We start from the raw sequence: 12,264 nt of genomic DNA on the forward strand, positions 1-12,264 counted from the left end.
CAAGCGTTGGAACTGGAAGTTTAACCCAGGTCACCCAGATTTATGTACACTTTGCTGTAAATAAGCTTTCTTAGTGATACCTTCTAGATCGCTTTCCATCCAATCCCTGGTTAGCAGCTGGCTTTGCTGGAGAGCCGCTCAGAGTATTGGGATGGAGGGTCCCAGGCCTGAGATGCTGTTTGCTCTACACGTTCCTCTGTCACTATTATCCTTTAAAGATATATTTGCAGACCTGACAGTGGCAATCTAGAACAGAGTTTGGTTGGGTGGGGGGATTTCCTGCGTGGTGTTGGCATTGCAGAGGGATGAAGTTGGAGCAGGGGATGAGGGGATGAAATGAATGCAGTGATTGTTTTTATTTGGAATTGATAGAAGTGCAGTGGGTGCCAGAACAAAATGTTTGCCATGGGTAGCAAAAAACCACCGACTGGATGCATAGATTAATTGAATCATATGCAGGTGTGAATGCTAACTAGACAGAGTCCATCCTGTGAAGTCAAATCTCCCCCCTCTCTTTTTCTTTTGTATATCAAGAAATAAGGCAAGGAACATATGCTCAGTTTTGACTTACCAAACCAAATGCAGGCTGCTGGTCACACTATGTTCTCCAATAGTCCATGGCCGCAAGAAGTTTAGAGGTCTACATACCACAAGGTTATTTACTGGGGGGGTGGGTTTGGTGTTACAAAAAGTAGCCTCTTGGCCGTCAGTGTCTAGGTACATAAATGCTGCCTTCACTTTCTCCACTGCTCTGTAGGAGAGCTGCCTGTTTGTGAATTAAGTTTGCCTCGTTGAAACAAAAAAAACAACAAAAAAACAAAACCTAACAGGCAAACTGAGGTGAGAATGTTTTCTGGCTTGTTCAGAGATGAGAGCTATCCATTGTGTTCTCTGGAGCAGTGGTGTTCTGATGTACAATCTTCCCTTAAACTACAGTGGCCGACTATTTAAACTAGAGGATAACAGACAACTCTGCTGTTAACTGCAATTTATTTGTGTAATACCCCACACTGCACTGAGAGCCAGAGTGGTATACTAGGAGAAGACACCAGCATCCATGAAGGTCACTGGTGACCTTGAGTCATTCACTCTCGACCGTGCCTATTTCACACAGCTGTTGTGAGGATATAATTGTGGTGCTGGTGGCTGTACATCACCTTAAGCACCTCTCATGGGAAGGTTAGGGTATAATAGTCATCAACCTCTCTCAATAATGAAGTCTCAGTGCCCTCATGTCGATCAGAACGGAACCAAAATGGATCCACTGAGAGACAAGAGGGAGGTATCAGCATGCTTGTGGGAGGGGAAATCCCAAGTTTTGGAGAAGTACAATTTAAAAAACTACCGCAACCACCAAAATCCTAATGAGGGCTCAGTATGTTCAGTGGACACCAGGCATTGCAGAATGTTGTGTCCGTTGGAAGAGAAAACTAAAGCAGTAGAATGAATTAGCTTTTTTAGTCCCTACCATTTTATGATATGCTGGAGGAAGGCACACTGGACAAGAACACCCCTGTTAGGAGATGAATATATACTGCAACATCTCGTTGCAGTTTCTACTTGTACTATAATAATATGCTGGGAGCTAAATGTTCTCCTTCAGTAAAAGCTACAGAGTTTGCCACTTTCAGCATTTTCAGATTTTTCTTTATAATAAGCTTTAATTGCTGGAGCAATGAAACAGCTCAGAAGTTGTTCCCTATTTGGGAGGAATCCAGGAGAGTGTAATTGTTTTGAGAGATTAGTCCCCTCCCAGAGCAAATTGCAATGGAAAGTAACTTGCCTATCTCTCCAGTGTCTCCACAGCCAGCAATCATGGAAAGGGTTCAGCAACTTTATAGGTTTTGTATATTGCAGTTGCTTCACTTTTTACTTTCTTACTTTATTTCATTATTTCTTATTTTATTTTGTTGTGTCCCAAGAAAATAAAATATCCAGAATAGCTAAGATTATTATTATTTTTTGGATCATCTCCTAGCACAGGAGTATGAAAGACTTTCTATTATATGGGATATTTCTTCATTTCTAAACATGCCCCCCCCCCCAGGGTTGGTGCCTTAAGACTTTTTAGGCATGTTTGATATAGCATTTTGAAGGAAGCAACAAATGAGACACACAGGCAATAGCATAGGCTGAAAGACTCATTTAACACCACCCAGTGACCTTCGTGGCTGGGCAGGAGAGTGAACCTGGGCCTTCTATATCCAGCCCCAACATTCTAGCCACTTCATTGCACAGGCCCAGAAGGGTAGCAGTATCACAGTAATAAAGGCTAGCAATTTTATTATTATGTCACAATATTATTTGTGAGGACTTGAGACAAAGCCAATGGGGAAGGGGCAACTTGTATTAATTAATAAGATTTCACATTCTTACACACTTAGTCTGGTATATCTTGTAGTTTTTAAAATCCTGCACCCATAGTTGCCTCTTTTGAACAAGAACTGATATTAATGCTGCAATCCTATATGAATTTAGCTGGGAGCAAGTTTCATTCAGATGAATGAAACTTCTGAATTGGTATGTATATGATTTTAATTGTAAGGCCATAATTATTTTTTTTGCAGTTTAATACTACAAAAAATGAAGTTGTTTCTAGATATTTGTTTATGTTTTATTTGTCCCCTTCATCCTTTCCAGGGCTAGAAACTTTGTGTTATTGTGTTATTTTATTAATTAATAAAATAAAATTATTAGTTATTTTATTTATTATGTGATTCGGGCCATTTTGACCACAATCTCTTGGCCAAGAATAACTCGGCTGCAGAGCACATGTTGTGCATTCCTGCCCTGAGCATGAAGTTGATTATTAGTTCACACTATGCCCCAGGAGAACTCTGGGTGCTGGATGGTGGTGAGCACAAGGTTTCTTGGTTTGGAGCCTAATTTCTCCATGAGTAGAAGGACAGTTGCACTAGTACCCCCCCCCCCACTTTCACGGGGCCATCCAGTTCCCAGAAAAGGGGTTATAGGATGTTCAGCAAATAACGCAGGAAGGGAGGGCAAAATAAATTAATTTTCAGAGGAGGACAAGGGTGACTTGCCATTTATAAGAGTAGTTGGCAGAGGGTTTTCACCTTCTTTTCTTTCAACCAAAATGGCTTTGCTTCAGTGGCAGAACTTCATATGGCAACCTGGCGACATTCCCATGTCCCACATCATGGCAGCATTGTCCCCAGTGGCATTGCTGGCGGGGGGAAAAGAAGATGGTTCCCCAACTGGCTACTGCGGGGAGCAGCTACCTGTGCCCCAGCCATGCCTTGGGGAGTGGTGACATTACATCGTGACATCATTGGGTCATTTCTGCAAGACATTGGAATGTCACCAGGATGCGGGTGGTAGTTGGGACTACGGTAAGTGGTGGTGTTGTTGAAGAAAAGAAAGCAGAGAACCTACTGCCTTCTCTTATAAATGGGAAGTCTCTCATGCGCTTCTGAAAATGAATTGATTGTGCCCATCTATGCTGAAAATTATATACCTCATCTCCCAGACAAATGCTGTAGGGGTTACCTCATGGTTATCTATATCAACAGGAGTTTAGGTAGGTTGCCTAGTTCTCATACATTTGGTGCCTACTCAGAGTTAGAAAGGTGTCCCTCTTCAAACTGAGGTTTTCATCCAATGCAAGCTAGACGGCATAATGGGGTTGCCTTGAGATGAAGGCATGCCAAACAAAGCTAAGATGAGGAGAAATATAGAAACTTTGCCTCCATCTTACTTTGCTGCCAATTTACACCTGTGACGTTGAACATGCCTCTGAGCTAAATCATGAGATTATTTATATTGTGAGAGATTTATTGGTGTTGGGAAGTCTTGTATTGTACAATATGCTGCTTAGATGTGACAAACCACATTAGGATGACCAAATGGGTAACAACAAAATAATGCTACCTACAGGTCACATTGTGTGTAATGTTTTATTTTAAAAGACATGCACTATTGCAGGTGCTGAAAGTTTCAGTGTATTTTAATTAGTATGTCCTCAGCTTGCAAAATCTGGAGCAAAGGGCTGTTTGAGACTTCTGTTAGAATAGTAGTTATCACTAACCAATTAAATAAACCCTAGGGCTTGTCTGCATATTTTCAGGGATTAATGAATCCCAGCTGGATCCTCACATAGATGAAAAGCTTTGTTATGTTGGGGAAGGGGAATTATTGATGCTACTACCAGGAAAAAAAGCACCATTCATCAACAGTACCTCCATTAAATAATCCATATTGAATTCACCACCCCAATATACAACAAACTATATTTCCCTTTCTCATGATGATTTACATTTTGTCAGTATAGGCATAAGGGCTGAAAAGAGAGCAGCTTGATGTTGAATTGTAGTATGCTGCATTTTAATGGGGAAGATTTTGTTTCATTAACTATTATTTTAGATGCTAAACGTTGTGTACAGTGATACACTGGGCCATAAGCTACATTGTAGTATGGGGAAATTGTTTTCCTCCTCTTCTTCTTCCCCTTTATACAGGTGAAAAGCAGAAAAGCCCAAGACAAAGGAGAAAGGAGCCATTTTCTAAATTGGATTAAAACACTGAGAAAAGAACTGAAAGAGCGAGAGGAAGCTGCTATGACTGAAATACTGACAAAAGCTAATGTTATTCTGGCGACAAACACAGGTTAGAGGAACTTTTCTGGTTTGTTTGGGTGGGGTTTTTTGCCTTGAAGAATAGCTAAATCAGATTATTGGCAGCTACAGATTTAGGCTGCTCTACACTCCACTGCATTCTTGTGCTTTATCATGAACTCCAAAGATTGCCCAGTGCATCTTTGAATTGATTCTCAGCCCAATATGTGTAAAGGTATGTTCAGTATACAGAATTGCGTCTTGCTAGATGATTTGCCTTTTTCTTCTGTGCAGTTCTGCTTTGCAGTTGGATGGTTTGTATAACGAATCAATTCTGTGCGCACATGTACCACACACACAACTCTGCCATTCATGTATTACAGAACATCTTTTACTTAATGCCGGCTAATGAGGGAAGGGAACGTGCATTATTTATATAACTAATCAAGCCTTTGGAGCTGAGAAAGCCGTGAATTGTGTTTTAAAGTATGTACTTAATGTGGCTTCTTGGATCAGGGACCAGACAAATTGCTCCTGTTGGCGATCCCCATGGTATATTTACCAGGGAAGCTTGCAAATAACCCGAGTGAAAAAGATTGCATATTAAATGTTACAAACATGTGCAAAGATTATTTATGAGTACAACACAAGTGCCATATTAAAATCAATTTGTTGTTTAAAATAATGTTTCCCTTTTGATTGGAAGGCTGAAATAGTACTTTAAATCTCTCACCACTGAGTGTTCTAGACAAGCAGAATATTAAAGTGTATTCAAACCTAGCACACCTGGAAGAATGCTAGGCTAGTATCTTCCTCCCTGATGTCTAGTTGTGCCAGGAAGGTGTGTGGGTTTGTTCATTTCTAAATGCAGGAGTGTTTAGTCATTTGATTATCCCTTCTGAAATCCAAGTGGCATAATCTAGGAATAGATCTGTATTGCCATCTACTCTTTGGGTGAGTTAGGTCTCCTAATATTGTCCATCTAAGGGTGTACAGTGGTACCTCGGGTTACATACACTTCAGGTTACAGACTCCGCTAACCCAGAAATAGTGCTTCAGGTTAAGAACGGACCTCCGGAATGAATTAAGTACTTAATCCGAGGTACCACTGTATTGGACTTTGGCAAGTTTTTTCCAATTTACTATTTGAAAGAAGATACTACAAATGTGATCCCTTGGAGGCTGTTGCTTCAAGAGCAAGAGTTGTCAGCTAAAGTTGAGACATTTATCAGAGCAAGGATGAATGGGGTCACCCTCAGTGCTTGGCAAGTGTACTGCTCAGGTTTTTTGTGCCCAAGGAGAGGGCACATTGCTTACACGGCAGAAGCAGTAGCCAAGGGTGTTGGGATCATGCTTATCAAAGGGGCATATTTGGGCTCAGGGCTCCTTGCAGTCAGAGGTCCTAACATTTACACATATTTGAGCACAACATCCCGCCTTTCAGAGATGAATCACCCTGCTCCTTTTAAAAGCCACCTAGTGTTTCCAAAACTTCTCCCACTACACCCACCCACCCAGACATACACACACCTGGCAAGCATTCCCTCTGCCTCACCTGCAGGGATGGATGAACTTTTCCACAGAAATAGCCAAGTGTGCTTGTTCATTAAGAGAAGTGTTTTGGTAAACAGGAAATTGGACTGTCAGATGGATCCTCTGTTGCCTGTCACAGCACACTGCTGAGGACTACATAATGTGAAGGCTTGTAATACTTTGAAAAGACGCAGGTATCCAGCATGTCAAGGCCAACACGTCTTTCCTCCACTTTTTGCTATGGTGCATAACTTTAACATTTTCTCTTGCTAATTAGGAGCCTCTTCTGATGGTCCTCTGAAGCTACTTCCTGAGAACCACTTTGATCTGGTGGTAATTGATGAATGTGCCCAGGCGTTTGAAGCAAGCTGCTGGATACCTCTGCTGAAGGCCAAGAAGTGTGTCCTGGCTGGAGATCACAAGCAGCTGCCCCCCACAATCATCTCTCACAAGTAAGGAACATTTCCCAAAATTAGACCATTAATTATTTGGACCGTTGGGGAAAACGTTCACCTGGGGGTTGATGGGAAGTGTTTCAGTTTGGACATCATTACCTGTGTTTATCTGTGCAGCAGGTAGGGCTGTTAATAGCTGGGCCTGTTGAATTGTTTCTTTAAATGTAAAGGTTCATCATTGTTCCACTTCATGTGTATGTCTTCAAGGGGCCGGAGCAAGGGCCAGAGCAAGATAACGAGACCCAGCTTTACAGCTGTGAAACATAGCAGGTGCTGCTGAGTTGTATTTGATTAAGGCGTGTCAGCATTTGGGTAGAGTATATAAGGAGCAGCACCTAGCTCTCCCATTACCCTGGGGGATGGGTTGGTGGTTGGGTCATGTTTGTTTGTTAATATATTTAGTGTTAATGGAGTTTTTGTTTTTCTTATTAAAACCTTCTTTAAGTTATTTTTGAGTCCTTTCTTTTTAATGCATGATCTCCCCAGCAAGCTCTCTGCAGCGTTACTATACTGCAAAAAGCCAACATCTTTGGTTATGGGCCCAGCTGCTGAGTGGATGACTGCATATTTTTGGACTCTGAGAAAGGTTTGAAAACTCCTTCTCCTGTTAGCGTAGTTTTTGTGGGTCTGGAAGAGTTCCAGAATGGTTGACCGGGTTCCTGAAGCTGAGAAGGCTCTGGTCTTCCCACAGCTAACAGATGAGAACTATAGTTTATGGTCTTTTCGGGTGGAGGCGCTTTTGACCTCTAGAGAAGTATGGACCTATGTAACTGATGACCCTCCTGACCCTGTAACTAATGCTTGGTCGAAAGGAGATGCAAAAGCCAGGGCAATAATTAATTTGGCAGTCAGCGACCAGCAAGTAGTCTATATAAGAAATAAGAAAACTGCCAAAGAAATGTGGGACAGTCTTGCAGCAGTGCATGTTAGAAAAGAGTCAGCGTCTGCATTGACATTTTTCAAGCAGTTGTACCAGACGAAGTTGCAGCCTGGTGGTGATTTGGCAGCACACTTGAGACGTCTGGAGGCAATACGCGGCGAGTTAATTCGAAGGGACATGGAGATACCTGATATTCAGTATGTTTTTATCATCCTTTGTTCCCTTAATGAGGACTTTGATGGTATAGCTAGCCAGATATCTGCCGTTCCACCAGCACAATTAACTGTGGAAGGGGTAACGGCAAGATTAATGGGCGAGTTGGATAGAAGGGAGGCTTGTGCCATAAGCACTCCTGTTTCCAGAAAGAATGAGGAACGCCATATGCAAACCTGTGGTGATACAACTGCATTTAAAGCTGCAAAGCGTTGTTGGTTCTGCAATAAGCAAGGACATTTTGCAAGGGACTGCAGATCCAAAAGAAAGCAAAGTACTCCCAAGCCTGTTTCTGTCCGTCAATCACGGTCGTCAGCCCAGCAGCCAGCATCGTATAGTAGAGACAGAAACGAGCCGCGAGCTTTTCACGCTCGGACTAAAGATCGTAAAAGACCTAAAGATGCCAAGTGGAAGTCTTTTGTTATCGACTCGGGAGCATCGCAGCACGTCTGCAATGATCGAAGCTTGTTTATTTCTTTCGAAGAGGAAATTGGTAATGTACATTTAGCCAATTCACAAGTCTTGCAGTCGCTTGGCAGGGGTACTGTTAAACTTAACTCTTTAAACATTACAATAGCGAACTGCATTTACTGCCCGTCAATGGACAATTTATTATCAGTAAGGTGTTTTGCTCGTCAAGGCATAACTGTGCGTTTCTTAAAGTCAATGTGTGAGTTTTTCGAGGGGAACAAACGTCTATTGTATGCCCGGGAATCTGATGGTTTATATAGACTGTATTTTCGCACCTACTCCCAATCGCCTATAAATTGCAGAGCAGCACAGTCAAGCCAGGGGTTGAGGAATGTAAGGCCACATTCTGGGTGTATCCACGTGGCGCACAGAATTCTGGGACACCTGAATTTTGCTGATGTAATTAAGACAAAGAATATTGTCAATGGCCTCAACTTAAAACCATGTAAATTCTTTATGCAGTGTCTATCCTGTTGCAAGAATAAGATTAAGGTTGCACGCAAGGGTAGGTGCTCAGATAGGAAAGTAACTGAGCCATTTGAGCGTATACATTGTGATTTAGTTGGGCCACTCCCACCATCATTAGGAGGTTCAAAGTACTGGCTTACCCTGATAGACCAGTATAGTAGATATTGTTGGACTTATGCAATAGCTGAGAAGTCCCAAGCATTTGAGAAGTACAAGGTTTTTTGCAACTGGGTAAAAACGCACTTTAACAAACCAATTAAGAACCTGTTTTCTGACCGGGGCGGGGAATTTGTTTCTGAGGATTTTGAGAAATTCCTGGAAGCGCAGGGGACTACTCATGAGTTATCTTGCCCCCGAAGTCCCTGGCAAAATGGGCTTGTTGAAGTTGTGCAGCGTGACCTGCAGGCAGGGGTTAAAACTTATCTGCACGATGCTAATCTGCCCAAAGACTTTTGGGCTGAAGCGCTCCATGCCTTTTGTTATGTTAGAAATCGCAGTTATCATTCTGGTTTAGATGTCACCCCCTATGAGAAGTTGTTTAAAAAACGCCCTAATCTGAAATACCTACGTATTTGGGGTTCAGATGTAATTATGCATTATCCCGCTAAGCAGAAATTGGGTGAACGTAGTGTCCAGGGAAAATTAATGGGCTACCAGCAGGGGGCGTACAGAATTTACATACCAGCAACTGGCAAATTTCATATTACCAGAAGCATGATACAAACTGTAAATTGGAATGGAGTTGCTGTTTTCCAAGATACTGATGGTATAAATGATACTGAGGAGGAAGAGGAAGCAGCAGCAGCAGGAGGAGGAAATGGTGATTCTGAATTAATAGAAAAAGACAAAAAGCCTGTTGAATCTGATAATTTGTTTGACTTAAAGTCACAGGCACCTGAGGGGAGGTTAGGTTCTCTTGAGTTTTCTGACCGTGAGCTTAGCCTACAGGCACCTCTTCAGTCTGACAATGATGATTTACAACCTGAAACTAGTAGTTCACTTAGTCCCATTAAGTCTGAGGAGTCTGACTCTCCTTCCGGACTGAGACGTTCAGATAGAAAGAGACAGAAGCCACAACGTTTCGCAGATGAACATTTTAATACTGTGTATGCCAATAAGGCGGTTTTTGAGCCAAAAAGCTACAATGATGTTCAGAATTTACCTAAGCACCAAGCTGTAAATTGGTATAAAGCTATGAACTCTGAGATAGCTTCTTTAAAAGAGCATAACACTTGGTCTCTTGTACCACAAACCCCAGATATGAGACTTATTGATTCAAAATGGGTTTATAGAGTTAAAATGAATGACAAAAATGAAGTTGTAAGGTACAAGGCAAGACTAGTTGCTAAGGGTTTTCAACAAATTCCAGGCGAAGATTATGATTTGTGCTATTCACCAAGTGTAAAATATGAAACAGTTAAGCTTTTGTTAAAAGATGCATCACAACGTGGACATTCTGTTTATCACCTAGATATAAAAACTGCGTATTTGTTTGCAGATTTAAAAGAACAAATTTTTATGCGTGTCCCTGAAGGCATAGACGCTGCTGAAGGTTTGGTATGCAAATTAAATAAATCCCTTTATGGTCTGCACCAAAGCGGAAGGAATTGGCACCAAACTTTAGCAAAAGAATTGCTAGATATTGGTTTTTCACAAGGAAAGGCAGACAATTGTGTGTTTATAAAGGAAAGGGCAAACTCTGTAACAAAAATATGTGTGTATGTAGATGACGTGTTAATTTCTACAAAAACTAAACAGGAATATGAACAGGTAGTTTCACAGTTACAGAAGAAATTTGATGTGGTGGAATTAGGCATAGCTAAAAACTACTTATCCATGCAAATTGAGAAAGGCAAAAATGGATCTTTTCTGGTTCATCAAACTGCAAAAATTGATGATCTAGTTGAAATGCTACGTTTAGAAAATGCAAATGGGAAGGAAACAGCTATGGTGTGTGGTTTCACCTTTACAGGTGAAGATAAGCCATTTCCTAACAAAACTTTGTATCGTTCTGCTATAGGCAAGCTAAATTTCATTCAAAGAATCTCAAGACCAGATATAACTTATGCTTTTCACTTTCTGGCAAAATTTGTGGAAAAGCCCACTACACAATGTTTCTCTGCTCTTAAGAGAGTGGTAATGTACCTTAAACATACCAAACATTATAGGTTGCAGTTTACAACAAGTATTGACAAAGGTTTTGAAATTTTCTGCGATGCATCTCATGCAGTAGAACAAAATAATTGCAGGGGTGTGTCTGGTATGGTGTTTTGTTATAACGGTTGTCCATTTGAATGGAAGTCCCAGACACAAACCATTATTTGTCTCTCCACAACAGAGAGTGAATTATGTGCATGCATTCAGGCCACTCGTGATGTAGAATGGTATCTGCAAGTATTCGCAGACCTACAGATGCAAGTAACACTACCAGTAAAAGTTTACCTTGATTCCCAGAGTGGACTTGCTATCCTGTGTTCAGAGACCAATACGCAGCGCACTAGAGTCTTAAGATTACGTTTAGAATTTATAAAGAAACTAATTGCTGATGAAATGGTTGTGTTTAAATATGTTCCAGGTGACAATCAAATTGCGGATGTTTTTACAAAAGCACTTCCAAAGGTTACACATGAAAAACATGTACAAAGTATGCTTTATGTTTTTGTTCCACAATGATGAACCGCAGGGGAAATGTTGAATTGTTTCTTTAAATGTAAAGGTTCATCATTGTTCCACTCCATGTGTATGTCTTCAAGGGGCCGGAGCAAGGGCCAGAGCAAGATAATGAGACCCAGCTTTACAGCTGTGAAACATAGCAGGTGCTGCTGAGTTGTATTTGATTAAGGCGTGTCAGCATTTGGGTAGAGTATATAAGGAGCAGCACCTAGCTCTCCCATTACCCTGGGGGATGGGTTGGTGGTTGGGTCATGTTTGTTTGTTAATATATTTAGTGTTAATGGAGTTTTTGTTTTTCTTATTAAAACCTTCTTTAAGTTATTTTTGAGTCCTTTCTTTTTAATGCATGATCTCCCCAGCAAGCTCTCTGCAGCGTTACTATACTGCAAAAAGCCAACAGGGCCAACTTACCTGGTCGTTATTTAAAGACATTGGTACCAATAGATCAGCAGAAAAACATTTTTAAGCAGAAGTGGTTAGAACCATGGACTCTGATCACAAAGGTAGATTTTTTCCTATCATTCATAATAGACATACTTTGCTGTTACACCTGAAAGGATAATAATAATTTGTCCTCATTGAGAGCTGCACCTTCTGATTAGGAGGCGGCAAGTATCTGGTAGCCTTCTCTGTGGGTGTGTAATTCTGCAGCGTGATAATACCCAATACAGAGATTTAGCAGAATTCCCACATCTCAGAGAAGGTTGCCTGCTGAGGATGAGTGCTTTGGGCTCACGGGAACTGTTAACTGTTGAATTAATTAATTTCTCCCTCCTCAAAATTTGAAAATTGCGGGTGTAGAGGAATGACCAAGAGCACTAGAAGCTTAGGCAGGGAGGGCCTAGGGAAGTAGCTTGCATACAACCTGTTTTGAGAAAGAGTGAACTGGCCAGGATTCCGAATAAGCTGGCACCATCACCAAAATGGTGAGCTGCTAGTTTCCATGCACTGTAGCAGGAAGATATTGAAAGAGCACTACATTTTTTGAGATCCTCTT

General features: G+C 41.3%; 1 protein-coding gene across 1 annotated transcript in view; it reads left to right on the top strand.

Moving 5' to 3' along the window:
* IGHMBP2 (immunoglobulin mu DNA binding protein 2) overlaps nucleotides 1–12,264 on the top strand; it is a 76,698-nt gene that overhangs the window by 15,880 nt on the left and 48,554 nt on the right. Inside the window, exons 7-8 of the mRNA XM_083480822.1 lie at nucleotides 4,479–4,626; nucleotides 6,385–6,559. Of these exons, the coding sequence (XP_083336948.1) occupies nucleotides 4,479–4,626; nucleotides 6,385–6,559 (323 nt within the window). The remainder of the gene's footprint in view (nucleotides 1–4,478; nucleotides 4,627–6,384; nucleotides 6,560–12,264) is intronic.

The sequence above is a fragment of the Podarcis liolepis genome, assembly GCF_965112155.1.
Source record: "Podarcis liolepis genome assembly, chromosome: 1".
Lineage (NCBI taxonomy): Eukaryota > Metazoa > Chordata > Lepidosauria > Squamata > Lacertidae > Podarcis > Podarcis liolepis.